This window comes from Bactrocera dorsalis, chromosome 6 (genome assembly GCF_023373825.1).
Source record: "Bactrocera dorsalis isolate Fly_Bdor chromosome 6, ASM2337382v1, whole genome shotgun sequence".
In the NCBI taxonomy this organism is placed as follows: Eukaryota; Metazoa; Arthropoda; class Insecta; order Diptera; family Tephritidae; genus Bactrocera; species Bactrocera dorsalis.
This window is the reverse complement of record NC_064308.1, coordinates 39564540-39581154: the sequence shown is the minus strand read 5'-3', so window position 1 is coordinate 39581154 and position 16615 is coordinate 39564540. Positions and strand designations below refer to the sequence as shown.

Genomic DNA, 16615 nt, shown 5'->3' with positions numbered 1-16615 from the left:
TACTAGGTTGAATATTCGCCTAGGGGGGCCGGCATGGCTAAATGAAATAAGTTGCCTTGACGGTGGTCGTCATCGCCGGAATAAATTTCAAATCCGTGGTAAAATCCGGAATCACAATAGGAATAATTTATCACCCCATGGGTGTGGCTTATCTGGCATGTATTGTTTCATTTAGTGCTTTATTTTCGTCGCACAGATTTGCTCGTCAACACATAATCTTGCTCGCATTGGAACCTTTTTGAAGTTCCTATTTAGTGCCGTGAGTATTGGGCGTATTTTGTACAAACGATTATATCCCGAATCATGTTGTGGTATTTGTCCATACATTTCAACTGCCTCAGAGACCCGATTACGCCTGCAACTGCGCGCAGCATCCGATAATGTTGTCCGATAATGGCAGTTGCTGGCATGACGCGGAAGGCTGCCTGTCACGATTAGAGAGTGGCATTTCATCGTTATTATTAAAATGCAAGAATTGGCGAATTTTATCGTAGCGATTCCTTGGCCACCAGTGGGCTACCAGTGGGTTATTAAGGGTTAATGACTAGCCGAATCAAAGGCAGAGCAAAACATGGTTGCTTTCAGAACCAACTTTTTTGGTTGATAGCGTAGACTCACTTATTGAGGAAATGAAATGCATTTTCGCGCCGCAGCAAAATAATATTGCGAAAAAAATTTGAGGCTCGTAAGTGGCAACCTGGCGAGGAGTTTTCAAATTATTTCAACGACAAAGTAATTTTGCGGGTGGATTTTTGTTGTCAAAGGGAAGATCGTTGCTATAATTTCAACAATAAAAGCAAATTAAATCTTTTCGGTAAACTTTGGTCTAGCGTTAATTTTGAACCAAAATTTTTGATATTCATTTGTTCGTGGTTTCCGATGAGTCAGTGGGATACGATGTAGTTTTAGGCAAAGAATCTTCCAAACTAAGTCAATTAATTTTAATTTCGGAAGATGTAAACAAAGTTTCGCAAAGTATAATAATAATGAGTGTAGATCGCAGTATTGTAAAAAGAAAAATACAATAATTAATGATGAAACACAAAAAGATAAAAATTGATAGTTGTGAAGAAAATTCAAAAGAAAATGTGTGTAAAACGATAGACAAAACCAAATTTATTAATGATCCCCAAAATAGGAGAACAGAAATAAAAAAATTAGAATAGGAAAGATTTAAAAGAACATGTGTGTAAAAGAATAGAGGAAACAAATAATGAATATAATTCAGAATGTGTTAACAGCAATATCGCAGATAAAAACATTAGATGATTATTGGCCACTGAGGGTGATACTGATGAGACACCTACGTTGAGTGTTGATAAAAATATTGCCCATCTGACCTGAAAAGTTAATTGAGTTGTTGAGGAAATTGTATGTACAAGCCAAGCGTCCCAATGAACCATTGATAAAGTGTAATAGCCCTTACAGACAACAGCGCTAATTTGCATCAACACTGACTCCACGAGGAAACATCCCCAAATGGGTTGAGGCTGATCGACTTCGCCGGGGCCCGAAATATGGTTATCTGTAGTACTAGATTCCAGCATAAGAAGATACATCAAGCTACCTAGCTATCTCCGGATCGAAAAAACACCAACCAGATCGATCATGTCGTGATAGGCGGAAGACACGTCTCCAGTGTTTTAGATGTGCGTGCGCTCCGAGGTCGACTCGGACCACTATATTGTTGCAGCCAAAATTCGCACCCGCCTCTGAGTAGAAAAAACGCACGCCAACAAACACAAGGAAGGTTCGACGTCGAGAAGCTGCAATCACAACAGACAGCCGAACGATTTTCTACTCGGCTTGCACTCCTGCTCTCTGACAGCACTCGTCAACAACTCGGTATAAGGGAACTGTGGGACGGCATTTCAAACTCCTTACGTACAGCTGCAAGCGAAACCATTGGTTTTCGGAAAGTGCAAAAGAACAGCTGGTACGACGAGGTGTGCCGCTTCGCAGCGGAGAGAAAACAGGCTGCCTACCCCGCAACGTTACGATCGACCACAACACGTGCGGGATGGGATAGACACCGAGAGTTGAAGAGGGAAGCGAGACGCATTTGTGGACAGAAAAAGAAAGAGGCCGAAATGCGTGAGTACGAAGAGCTTGATAAGCTGGCCGACAGGGGTAATGCTCGAAAATTCTACGAAAAGATGCGGCGGCTTACAGAAGGTTTCAAGACCGGAGCATACCCTTGTAGAACTCCCCAAGGTGATCTAGCCACCGATGCCCAGAGCATACTTAAATTATGGAGGGAACACTTCTCCAGCCTGCTGAATGGCAGTGAACGCACAACACCAGGAGAAGACGAACCCGATACCCCAATCGACGACGATGGAGCAGACGTTCAATTACCCGACCATGAAGAAGTTCGAATACCAATTGCCCGCCTGAAAAACAACAAAGCGGCAGGGGCCGATGGATTACCGGCCGAGCTATTCAAACACGGCGGCGAAGAGCTGATAAGGTGCATGCATCAGCTTCTTTGCAAAATATGGTCGGACGAAAGTATGCCGAACGATTGGAATTTAAGTTTGCTATGCCCAGTCCATAAAAAACGAGACCCCACTATCTGCGCCAACTACCGTGGGATTAGCCTCCTCAACATCGCATATAAGGTTCTATCGAGCGTATTATGTGAACGATTAAAGCCCGCCGTCAACAAACTGATTGGACCTTTTCAGTGTGGCTTTAGACCTGAAAAATCAACAACCAACCAGATATTCACCATGCGCCAAATCTTGGAAAAGACCAGTGTAGGGACAATCGACACGCACCTCCTCTTCGTCGATTTCAAAGCTGCTTTTGACAGCACGAAAAGGAGCTGTCTTTATGCCGCGATGTCTGAATTTGGTATCCCCGCAAAACTAATACGGCTGTGTAAACTGACGTTGAGCAGCACCAAAAGCTCCGTTAGGATCGGGAAGGACCTCTCCCTATCGTGCGACTTCTTCAATCTGCTGCTAGAGAAAATTATTAGAGCTGCAGAACTGAATCGAGCAGGTACAATCTTTTATAAGAGTGTACAGCTGCTGGCGTATGCTGATGATATTGATATAATCGGCCTCAACACCCGCGCCGTTAGTTCTGCTTTCTCCAGACTGAACATGGAAGCAACGCAAATGGGTCCGGCAGTGAACGAGGGCAAGACGAAATATCTCCTGTCATCAAACAAACAGTCGTCGCCCTCGCGACTTGGCTCTCACGTCACTGTTGACAGTCATAACTTTGAAGTTGTTGATAATTTCGTCTATTTAGGAACCAGCATTAACTCCACCAACAATGTCAGCCTGGAAATCCAACGCAGGATTACTCTTGCCCACAGGTGCTACTTCGGACTGAGTAGGCAATTGAAAAGTAAAGTCCTCTCTCGACGAACAAAAGCCAAACTCTATAAGTCGCTCATAATTCCCGTCCTGCTATATGGTGCAGAGGCGTGGACGATGACAACAACCGATGAGTCGACGTTGCGAGTTTTCGAGAGAAAAGTTCTGCGAAAGATTTATGGTCCTTTGCGCGTTGGCCACGGTGAATATCGCATTCGATGGAACGATGAGCTGTACGAGATATACGGCGACATTGACATAGTTCAGCGAATTAAAAGACAGCGGCTACGCTGGCTAGGTCATGTTGTCCGGATGGATGAAAACACTCCAGTTCTGAAAGTATTCGACGCAGTACCCGCCGGGGAAAGCAGAGGAAGAGGAAGACCTCCACTCAGTTGGAAGGACCAAGTGGAGAACGACCTGGCTTCGCTTGGTATATCCAATTGGCGTCACGTAGCGAAGAGAAGAAACGAATGGCGCGCTGTTGTTGACAAGGCTATAATCGCGTAAGCGGTGTCTACGCCAGTAAAGAAGAAGAAGAAGCTGTCTAAATGCACAAGTGTGCCGTCTGTCACCATAAAATTTCAATGTGCATTAGCGTTGCTTAATGCGTATTTAATTTTGCTCATCTGTTAGGGCTATAAGATGAAAGTAGTTTTATATTATCCAACTGAAAGGTCCCAAAATGTCGCAATCAGCGGCTCCTAAATGTATGAGAAAGTCGAAGGCATTTGTAGAGAAGTGGATACAGCGATATAAAATGTCGATGATTTACCAGAATGTGGTTCGAAAGGAAAAGTGAACAAAAAAGATGAAAAAATAATAGTGAATCCGTATTCGCGGAATCCTGCTTTAACACTGCCGCAAGGACAAGCTAAATTAATGGCAAAAGATTTAGATGTATCCTACGAAACTATCCTAACCCTTCTTCATACTCATGATCTGAAATGGCGCAAAACAATGAAGAAGTCTCTGTCGACTGAAAAACTTGTGACAAGGCGACTTTCTTGGGCGCATGAGAATATTGATAGAGATTTTGAAAATGTCATTTTTGCTGATGAATGTTCTATATGCGCACGTTCTGTCCTCACGCGAGTCTGGTCAACTTCCACCAATAGGCTTGTTCATCGGACCGTAAAACATGGACTAAAGGTACATCTTTGGGGCTGCTCCTCAAAGCAGGGATTCGGCACTTTGTACCTTTTTACTGGCAACCTAAATGCCGAGATAATGATAAAAATCTGCAAAAAGGCTTTACTGCTATCTGCCAAACGACGGTTAATCAGAAAAAATTAAGATTAGATTCTGCTGGAGGATAACGATCCTAAAAACCGCAGCAAGCTCTGTACTCAGCAGAAAGCTCAATCTGGCATCGTTACATTGGATTGGCCGTCGCAGTCGCCTGATCCAAACTCTATTGAAAATGTGTGGGCATACATTTAACAGCAGCTCCGTGGAAGACACACGTACACTTCGAAGTATGGTGATTGCGATTAATTCTATTCAAAATATCTGGAACTTTTTGGAAAACCGTATTCGAAAACATCGAATTTCATCAAAATAAGGCCAAAACGCTGGATCATGGACTTAGTGGATCAAAATATCCGGAAACAATACTAGAAATTGAGTGGGGAGCATACATCGATGTCTAGGGACAAAATGTAGGCCAAAAACCGCTAAAACTATTGTAATTACTTTTGATTTATATAAAAAATCATTAGTGTACGTAAACTTTTTTGATATAAATTATGCTCATTTTAAGCTTTAGCGTTAATTCTTTTTATTTGAGTAAAAAAAAAAATATTTTGATATCCTAAATTTAATGTTAAATATACATCATTTAAAATGGATAGAAAAAAACCACGAAATTTATTCGTTTTATAACAAATAAACGGGTCGTTATTTAATAGTCCTAGGTGTATGTAAAAATTGGTCGGGTGGTAGCTTAGAAACAGGTAACGGACATAGGATACTTTTAAAACATTTTGCGTTAAAAGTCAATACAATGCATAAATGCAAAAATTATATTGGATAGTCTAAAAAAATATTTTTTCGTATTTTGTCAATAGATGTCGTTGCAGCCGTCTATCTTTAGTGCTACAAATCACATTGTGTCATACCAAATAGTGTTGAAAAGGTGAGATTTTAAACTTCATTCCGTTACGGGTCATCTCGACAGGATAGAATTTATAGAATACTAACTGTCAAAAGTATCGTTATTGTCATTGCCAAATCTGTATGTGGGCATTTACTATCATGATATTATATAATCATTTGCGCAAAGGCGTAGGGTAGGTAGGTTCGAGCTGATGTAGCCCATGCTTTGAGCTCTTGAAAAATTTATTTTATCATTTGCGAAATGCCGTAGGGTAGGTAGCTGATTAAGGGCACGTTTTGAGCTCTTGAACTCCTTAAATCTTTTGTGTGGAACATAAAAAAGTTATCCTTTTTTTTTCCTTTTGTTTACAAATGTATTTCTGGAAAAAATAAGATAATAGCAAAGGATAAAGATCCTTTTTTTACAAATGTATTTCTGGGAAAAATAAGAATCCATATTATTGGACTACTATGTAATAATTGTGGCATGAGAAATGATATTTTGATGTATGCTTGTATAAGTTTATTAAATTTAAGACTTCGCTCATTCCCAACCCATTTTGTATAATTTTTCTGTAAATTAACAATATTAAACTAAATATTAATTTTTTGAAATGTTATTTTGAAAATGTACTTTATTTTTATAATATAACACAGATCGCTTTGGAAAGTATCTGAAGTCATAATGATACCCAAGCCGGGTAAGCCAGTACACGCTGTTACATCGTATAGGCCAATTTCGCTACTGCCAGCCTTATCTACAATCTTTGAGAATGTACTCATAAATAGGCTCAAACCAATAATCGCTCATAAAAACCTAATACCAACACATCAATTTGGCTTCCGTGACCACCATTCAACAATTGACCAGGTACACCGAATCGTTAATTTCGTTGAAAATACAATCAATAAAAAGAACGTTTGTACGGCGGCCTTTTTGGACGTGTCTCAAGCTTTTGACAAAGTTTGGCATACGGTTCTCCTGCTCAAATTGAAATACATGCTACCCAAACAATTTTGTGAAATAATTGCTTCGTACTTAAAAGATAGATACTTCCGCATTAAACAAGAGGATGCATATTCAAACTTACAACCGATAAAAGCCGGTGTTCCCCAGAGAAGCGTGTTGGGGCCAATGCTTTATTTGCTTTTTATCAGTGGCCTCTCTTCTGATTCTAATTATAAGACAGCGACATTTGCGGATGACACAGCTTTGTTAGCAGCTGGAGAGTCAACTTCAGTATCTAGTCGAAGAGTGCAGACGGCAGTCAACGCAATTACTAAGTGGGCATCTAAGTGGCGCATCAAACTAAACGACACCAAATCAATTCATGTCGACTTTACCTTGAAAAAGCCGGCATAGTGTCCAATTTATATATGTAAATACCATTTCGATACCACACCATAACAGTGCTAAGTACCTAGGTATCACCTTAGATGCTAAGCTACACTGGAAAGAGCATGTCAAAAAAAAGGGGCGAGCTTAATATGAAATTTGGCAAACTTTACCACCTAGTTGGCAGGAAATCCAATCTATCAATACAAAACAAACTGTTTTTATACAATATAATCAAGCCTTAAAGCCAGTTTGGGCCTACGGAGCCCAACTTGAGGTTGCTCAAGTCAAAGCTGTATTGCCAGCATTCAGCGCTTTCAAAGTAAGGTACTAAGGACTTTAGTTAATGTTCCTTGGTACATAAGATCTGCTGACCTGCACCGCGATCTAGGCATGAATTCAGTGGTAAATGAAATCTCCAAATTAGCAAAGTCTTACGAACTGAGGCTTAGACACCACGTTAATGAGGAAGCGAGAAATCCGGTTGAAACGCAGGAAGCCTTCCGATCTAGTAAGACAACAGCAGCAGCAAATGTATTTCTTAACATTTAGCTTTTAAGTTCTCTCTTAATTAATTAGACTAGAATTGTTGTTAGTATTTACTTTTATATACTAGGTACAATGTGAAATAATAAAAAAAAGGAAAAGAACATAATTTATACGAAATGCGATATGGTGTTTTAAACAACCGCAACCTTTTGTTTTATGTACTAGAGCATATGGAAAGTCAAATATTATGACGAGTTTAAACATATGTATAGGTATAGACAAAGTAATGATCTCAAAAAGTCACTGGTATCCGAAAATGAGGGAAAAATTTACATACACACAAAAAATTGTTTAAAATGCATTGTATTCTCTTCAAAAAATGGACGGCAGGATATACGAAAAGGAAAAGCCCAATTTGAGATCATAGATATCAATCATTTTGGTCCTTTAGCTAACACATCAAAAACTAAACGACATATTTTAGTAATAACTGACTCGTTTACGAAGGTTGTTAGATTATATTCTACCAAAACTACTAGCAGTAAAGAAGTTTTTCATGCCTTAAATGAATACTTTAGATCATACAGTTATCCAAAGTGTATTGTGTCTGATAGGGGAAGTTGTTTCACATCTGAAAAATTTGAAAGTTTATAGAAGGCAGAAAGGTTCGTCACATAAAAGTAGCTACAGGTTCTCCTCAAGCAAATTGTCAAGTCGAAAGGGTAAACAGAAGTTAGAAACCAATGATTTCAAAATTGGTAGATACAGAAATCTATTGAGAAGCAATATTTTGGAAAGTCGAGCATGCTTTGAACAACATAGAACAATAAAAAACATCCTAGTGTGATGTTATTTGGAATTAACCAAAGGTATGACATTACCAACTTTCTAAAAAATTAATTAACGAAAGCAAGAGATTCGTTAGCAAATGTTAGTTTATGAGAACAAAAGCAATTCACTGTCATGAACAACTACAAAATTATAATAAAAATGTATGTAGATAAAAAGAGAAAAGAACCCAACAAGTACATAACTGGAGATTATGTAGTTGTAAAAAAAATTTTACTCACATGTAAGTGGACCTAAAAATTTAATTACAAAATATAGAGGCCCATAAAGTGTTGAAAAAGATTTACGTAATAATCATCACTTAAAGGTGAAGAGGGATTTCAACAGACCCAATGTCATACACAGTATATTGAGCAATTGCGAATATAAAGCTTTGGTTCAAAAGACGCGAGATCAGGACGGATTGTAGCAATAAGACTGGGAGACACATACTTTGTGGCATGCAAATTCTTAAGTGTTTTTAATGCAGTTTGATACCCTGAAGTCTAATCTGAAAACAGAATTTTTCTATCACCCACAGATATTCTGTAACCTGCGGCTTTAGATTTTACAATACATAAAATACGATCAGTGGTTTTTCTGTTTTAGTCCGGTTCTGATTGCTTGCTTGAATATTTTACAATATTTATCAGTAGATTAACGGTGTCCGAATCGGTTACGTGTTTTATGTTTGGATAGCAAAACGTTTTTGAGCTCACATTCTTTTACGTTTTTGAAACTACTGTGTTTAAGATTTTTAGATACAATGCCTAGGCAGCGCGCAAACAATTTTTGTTATGATTGCGGAGAACTAGCTTTTGAATCGCAAAAACGTAATTTTACTCCGCTTGTGCCAAAAGCTTACCAACTGTATTTTGGTGTTAAAGTTGGGGACCAAGACAAAGCATGAGCCCTCATATCTGTTGTAAAACTTTTGTAATATTGTTAACAGCTTCGTTAAAAGGTTCAAATCGTAAAATGCACTTTGCAGGGCCAAAGGTTTGGAGAGAACCTGAAGACCATGTTACAGACTGCTATTTTTGTCTCACGAATATTAAAGGTATTCGACCAAAGTCTAAACATACGGTTAAGTATTGTAATTTACCATCAGACCTGTCAAACACATTGAACAACTTCCCATTTCAAAAGCACCAGAATCTTGGAGTCTCGATAAAGAACTTTAATCGACTAGCTGTTCAAGTGATGTTACAGAAACCTCAAAGGAAATGACAACCGGTCCAGTGGCCTTGTGACTTGAAACACTTACTGCCTATAAAAAAATGGGTTGTAACATGTCCCTTAAAATTCACTTTCTGGACTCCCATCTGGATTTTTTCCCCGAAAATTTAGGGGCCGTAAGTGACGAACATGGGGATCGGTTCTACCAAGACGTTTCTGCAATGGAAAAACGATACCAATGCAAGTGGAGTGCCAGTTTGCTTGCCGATTACTACTGGACATTGTTCAGAGATAAGATAACAATATATCGACAGTAACATTTTAAAGTACTCTTTGGTAAATAAAATAATATAACAATTATATATCTATCGCTGTTTTTTTTTTGACAAAAATATTTATATCAAAAAAACTATAGAAGAAATCTGTAGCTATTTTCTACATATAGTTACAAACAACAAGTGGATTTTTGTTTACTAGTGTAATTGTAATAATAATAATAACCTAGCATATGTGTAAATGGGACATAATGTTAAGTCTTAATATAAATCTATTACTTAAATTTAAAACCCCATTGTTGTAGAGTAGAAGCGCAACTACATTTGTATAGGAATTTTATTGAAATTGGCTGAGTAGATCTTCAGATATGCAATTTAACCTTAAGACTAAACCACTTCTACAATGAGTGGCGAGCAAGCAACTTTTCGTGAGCAATACTAATACTATAAAAAGAGGATGAATTTTGCGTAGGAGTACATGTACTATATACAATATAAAGATTTTATTCTTCACACGGGTTATTGGCCAATATTTAAAGAAAATGAATAATTTAGCAAAAATTTACTCTCAACAAATATTTGTTACAGTATATATGTATGTATTATATGAAAGTAAACACGAAACGGATGAAGCATATAATTTACTGCTTTCCTATAAGAGTTAAAGGAAATTAATGTTAATAACTAGGAGTTTAGAAATCCTAAAAAATAAAGCTGACTACACAATTCGAAGGTTTTGGTTTTACTCATCTTCTCAGTGCCATTCGCCGAATGTCTATTTGAAAAGTCCAAAAATAACGGAAATAAATAATGTATTTCAGATGTCTGTGGAACCTTTGTTGACATTTATTTGGGTTATAAAAATAAGATTGTCGTCGTTCTTTAATCATTGGTGTAAATATCTTACAAACTACTGAAACTATATTAACCCGAACTTTGTAGGAATATTTCATCCCTGCAAAACTAATACGGCTGTGTAAGCTGACGTTGAGCAATACCAAAAGCTCCGTCATGATCGGGAAGGACCTCTCCGAGCCGTTCGATACCAAACAAGGTTTCAGACAAGGCGATTCCCTATCGTGCGACTTTTTCAAACTGCTTCTGGAGAAAATAGTTCGAGCTGCAGAACTAAATAGAGAAGGTACCATCTTCTATAAGAGTGTACAACTGCTGGCGTATGCCGATGATATTGATATCATCGGGCTCAACACCCGCGCCGTTAGTTCTGCTTTCTCCAGACTGGACAAGGAAGCAAAACAAATGGGTTAGGCAGTGAACGAGGGCAAGACGAAATATCTCCTGTCATCAAACAAACAGTCGTCGCCCTCGCGACTTGGCTCTCACGTCACTGTTGACAGTCATAACTTTGAAGTTGTAGATAATTTCGTCTATCTGGAAACTAGCGTAAACACCACCAACAATGTCAGCCTAGAAATCCAACGCAGGATAACTCTTGCCAACAGGTGCTACTTTGGACTGAGTAGGCAATTGAAAAGTAAAGTCTTCTGTCGACAAACAAAAACCAAACTCTATAAGTCGCTTATAATTCCCGTCCTGCTATATGGTGCGGAGGCGTGGACGACGTCAACAACGGATGAGCCGACGTTGCGAGTTTTCGAGAGAAAAGTTCTGCGAAAGATTTATGGTCCTTTGTGCGTTGGCCACGGTGAATATCGCATTCGATGGAACGATGAGCTGTACGAGATATACGACGACATTGACATAGTTCAGCGAATTAAAAGACAGCGGCTACGCTGGCTAGGTCATGTTGTCCGGATGGATGAAAACACTCCAGTTCTGAAAGTATTCGACGCAGTACCCGCCGGGGAAAGCAGAGGAAGAGGAAGACCTCCACTCAGTTGGAAGGACCAAGTGGAGAACGACCTGGCTTCGCTTGGTATATCCAATTGGCGCCACGTAGCGAAAAGAAGAAATGACGGGCGCGCGGTTGTTAACTCGGATATAATCGCGTAAGCGGTGTCTACGCCAATTAAGAAGAAGAAGAAGTAGGAATGTTTCAGTGCAAGTTGAAAATGGTTGAAACTGAAATGTTTCAACACTAGCCATAAGAGGGTTGTTATAGCCCACGCCCGCCATGCCAAGATTTCATAAGATTTGCCTCAACTTCCTTCCTCATTTAAAGAGTTTGGCGAGAAACATAATTTGTTCTCTTACGTACTTCTTAAAAGACTAGCAATTAAGTACTTAGTATTTGTTTAAAATCACTGTAATAAAATTAAATAATAAATACTATGACAAAAATTAATAATATATTTATCCTTATCAGGTCATGGAACTTTAACTACAGTTTCACGAGCGTCTACTAGAACAAAAACATGCAAATAATTCTGACCTTAGCAACTTGAACTTGAAATGAGACTATACCTTTTCGCTAATAAATGTGAATACTTATTACCTTGCCTCTAGACGGTATTAGCTGAAGAGTAGTAAAATTATCCAAAAAGTATTTATACAAACACACCATCAGCTCATAAATGAAAAAAAAAATAATTTATATGTACAAGCTCAATATAATATTTAGATTTTGTATCCTTTTCTTGAATTAGTAAACTCACCGCTGTCCGTTGTCGGAATCATTTGCACTGAACCTATAGAAAGAAAAAGCAAATGAAAAAGAAGACAAAAATTTTATAAAACAACCAAAATCACAAACAATAATAAAAATACTTCCTTTAGGGCTTAGGTCGTTTAGTGACCTGAAAGAGGTAAAATTTGGCTCTGGGCATAAGGAAAACAGAATAAATTTTCTCTTTATCATAAAAATGGGGGTCTTAATATGGTTATATAAGTCTTGCTAGTAAATAATAGATACGATGTGGTTTTGCTAATATTTAAAAAAAAAAATGAAAAACTTTTATTCTGCTTGTGGATTATTTTTATTTGGTCTTTTAAAATTTTTACATTAAGTCGAGAATATGATATCATGTAAATGGCCGCCGCACAGTATGAGATTTATGTCGGTATTCTGCGTGAGACGATTGTCTCATGTCTCTAATAGTGACTATAGTAATTTAGTGATTCTGTTAGTCAGGAGTCTCATTTTGGTATTCTGACAGTTACAGTATAGTAGTATACTGTAAAGTAGTATACTCTATTTGCCAGAATACCAAAATGAGACTCCTGACTAACAGAATCACTAAATTACTATAGTCACTATTAGAGACATGAGACAATCGTCTCACGCAGAATACCGATATTAGTCAATCTAGCATCTCAAAATTAATTTTTATATGAAGTTGTAGAGATATGAACTTGAAATTTGGCACGATCGTTAAGGAGATTATAAGCTTCAATATGGTGTTAGACAACTAGTTCCAACTAGTGTCAAAGGGGACTAGTTCCGAACTATCCTCAAAAACACTAGTTGGGGACAATTTTTTTTACACATTTATATTCAAAATTTCTTCTTTTTTTCTCTTCTAACTAAAACTTGTCGATATATTGATATAAGCACCCACATACAACCATTTCTATAAAATTCTTCAAGTTTCGAACTTTAGTTTTCGATGATTCTTTGCAAATGAGAAAAATAAAAAAAACTAAAACATTCAACGAAAGTTCTTAAAAGAATGGAAAATATTCAAAATAAGATATTAATCAAAAACCAAAATAAAGAAATTATATACAAATTATACAAAAGTAAAAAGCGAAAAGTAGAAATAAAAAAAATAAGGAATTTGTACAAAAATAAAAATTCCAGAGAGCTGCAAGCAAAGTTTTTTATGCTAAATCATAATCATAATCAAATTCATCATTTAGTTGGGTGTCAGACAGAAGTGCAATGACCTCAGAAGGTAAAGTAGAACGCTTGGTTTTTGGGTGCAAACGTAAACTTGCAATCAAAGGGTCTGACGTGATAAGCAACTTTTGCAATAAATCTATGTTGGTGTCAACTCGGGACGTTTTTCTTGTGAACAGTTCGCGATACTATCTCGGCTCTTTATTGCGTGCTTTTTGCGCTTCTTCAGAAAAGTTTCCTATGGGAAGAATGCATAAAGAAATGATAGCTCCTCCATGAAACAATATTTTGTGGAGAGTTACTGACATATAGTACCAAGGATATAAACTCAAATAAAGCTCTCTTGTTTCTGACGTAAAATTTTGGAACGCATCTATATTAATAAAATAGCCACTGTTTATGCAAATAAGTATTACTCGATACCGCTTGATTTATGCCTGTAATATCCGATGTTTTTTCTGCTTCTTTAAAAAATCTTCTGGCCGTATTGCCATCATTTGTGTTTCCTGTTTTCTGTTTCGGCATATCCACAAGAAGACCCATTTCGTTCCTAAACCTGTCTTGTATTTTTTTCTTCCTTCTTGCAACGCTCTCCTTATTTTCATCGCCTGATACGTACCATTTTTCTATTTCCAATCGGTAAGAAATGTGCAACAAGCACTCCATAAACCTTATGTAGACATGTAGAGGTGAAAGACCAACAGCAAGCATATTTTCATCGATTTCGCGCTGTGATAAGGCATTCATCTCATTCATAGTTCCGCGTTGAGGTATTTGTTTGAAGCTGATGGTGCGTGATCAAGAGCAAAATCAACAGCAGAAATTTTTGAACTTAGCCAAATAGCATTGTCATGCATAAATCTTGCTTTATGACGGTGAGATTTGCTCCATCGCGATTGAAATTAGAAGCAAAGCTTTTTTATACGATCTTTAACTTTGGTATCGTCAACATCTGGTCCAAAAATTGATATAACGCGCTTTTCGACCGCTTCTGTTTTTTTGCTTTTCACCTTGCTCAACCAAATCCAATATAGCTCCTCTCGCGATATTTCACTCATACTAAAAAAAGGCAAAAAATGGGCAGGATTTTATTTTTTAAATTTGTTTTGGGTACATTAACAAAGATTCTGCTGGCATTCCCATTGCGGAACTCCGTGGGACTTGGAAGTTCTAGTCTATCAAATATTTGAAAACTTTAAAATTAGTCTTACCTTTCAGGTGGTTATAAAACAATTTTTTCAAAATACTTGAGTGCAAAAATAATTTTGTATAAAACAAAAACTTTAAGTTTAAGTAATAACCTTCAATACAAAAAATATTTTAGGCCAAAAAACCACTCACAACTTCGACCTGATCAATCAAACTTTTGTGATCAATGCAAGCTTGCAAATCAATTGTAGTATGCTATGCAATTGCACGTGTTTGATAGCTGTTATCACATCTGGAGCGGTCAAATCAGGCGATCTTGCTGGACAGTGCAAATCGCCAAAACGGGAGATTAGGCGCCCGGGAAATGCATTCTTCAGCATATCGGTTGTGGCACGTGCAGTGGGCCGTTACACCTGTTGGAACCACATGTTTTCTAATCCCAATTCATCAAGTCGCTACAAAAAGAACTCGTTGATCATTGCTCTGTAGCGCTCACCACTCACAGTATCCGTTTGGCCCGCGACGTCTTCGAAGAAAAAAGGTCCGATGACTCCTCCAGTGAAACAGTGACTTTGACCAGAAGCGTAAATTTTGCTTATTTACGTAACCGCTACGATGGAAATGGGCCTCATCACTCATGATTATTTTTGATGAAAAATCATATTCCTCTTGGTGGTGATTAAGGAAGGCTTAAGCGTATGTTAGACGCGATTGGCGGTCAGCAGCTAGCAGCTGATGGACTTTGTACGGAAACATCTTGAAATCTTGTACCAAAATTCGCTGTAAACACCGTCGACTGATACCCATTTGCGTGGCATATCGTCTGGTCAATGTCGACGGCGCTTCCATGACATCCTCAGCAACAGCAGCAATTTTCTCTGCAAAACGGTTACTCCGGGGTCTGACACACCTGGCAGCATCTCGTGTTGTGCCAATCTCTTCGAGGCGACCGGCTAAACGTCACAGTGTTTCATCAAGGGAAGTTAGGTACATTCGATAACTGAGACGAAAACATTCAGATTGATGGACTTCAAAAGCCTTCCTTTTTTTTGAATATTTCTAAATGATAAAAAAATGGGGAATACAAATAGTTTTCCTTTTCAGCTCAAATGGTGTTATATATGATATAGAGATTTTTATCAGAGGAAAAATACTGTTATATGAGACTTCAAACTTGCCTTTTGTTCAGATATTGCTACTCATTTGTCAAAAACGATTCCCAGAAACATAAACTTTAAATTTTATTTTGATAATTATTTCACAACCTTTCATTTGATAAAAATTTTGTAGCAACATGAACGATTCGGAGTAAAAGAATGGGCAATGCTCCACTTGCTTCCGAAAGACCTTAAAAATATTGGTCGTGGAATAGAAATAAACAACAACATTTTCGTTTTAAAACGGCTTGATAGAAGAGTTGTAAGGCTTGCTCAGTTATTTATGGTACAGAATGCATAAAATAAGTTTCACAATTTTGTGCGGAACAAAAATAATATTTGAATTCCACCGGCAAAATTTCGTGCCATGTACAATAAAAACATGAGTGGCGTAAATAAAATATACTTTCTTGTTTCCCTTTACCGAATTTCTTTTCGTTCAGGGAAATGGACTCTCAAATTTCAAAAATCATTTTATTGACCTTGCCGTTTGTAATATAATATTTGGTTAGAGTACCAAAAATGTATAACTAACTATGATTTTTTTAATTGAAAACAAAAAAGACGAAGCGAAAGGGTTAAAATAAATATTTTTCTTAGTTTTGAATATACTCGTACTTATGTATAACATCTTTAGCAACTATTACTTATCGTTGTTGGACCGTTTGAAAGGCGAAATTGGCAAGAAACGGACGCACTTGAAAAAAAAGAAAGTGCTTTTTCACCAAGATAATACGCCGTTCACCCTATCACATTCAGTGAAAACGGTGGCAAAAATGTATGAATTGACTTCAAATTGCTTCGACATCCACCGTATATGGCACCCAGCGATTATTTCCTGTTCTCAAATCTCAAACAAATGTTCGCTGGGAAGAAATTTTCGCCGAATGAAGATGTGATCGGCGAATCTGAGGCGTTTTTTGAAGTAAAAAACAAATCATATTATAAAAACGGTATCGCAAAGATAAAGGATTGCTGTATCTATCATTGTATTGCCCTTGAAAGGAACTATGTTC

At 37.6% G+C, this 16615-nt stretch overlaps 1 protein-coding gene across 5 annotated transcripts in view; it reads right to left on the bottom strand.

Annotated features, from left to right (window-relative positions):
- The window catches only part of LOC105223446 (calcium/calmodulin-dependent protein kinase type 1), a 512064-nt gene that overhangs the window by 304250 nt on the left and 191199 nt on the right, over window positions 1-16615 (bottom strand). For 3 of the 5 annotated variants that reach the window (XM_049460592.1, XM_049460589.1, XM_049460590.1), the window contains exon 4: window positions 12110-12142. The exons of the other annotated variants lie outside the window; for them this stretch is intronic. In XM_049460592.1, the coding sequence (XP_049316549.1) occupies window positions 12110-12142 (33 nt within the window). The remainder of the gene's footprint in view (window positions 1-12109; window positions 12143-16615) is intronic. 5 annotated transcript variants of the gene reach the window in all.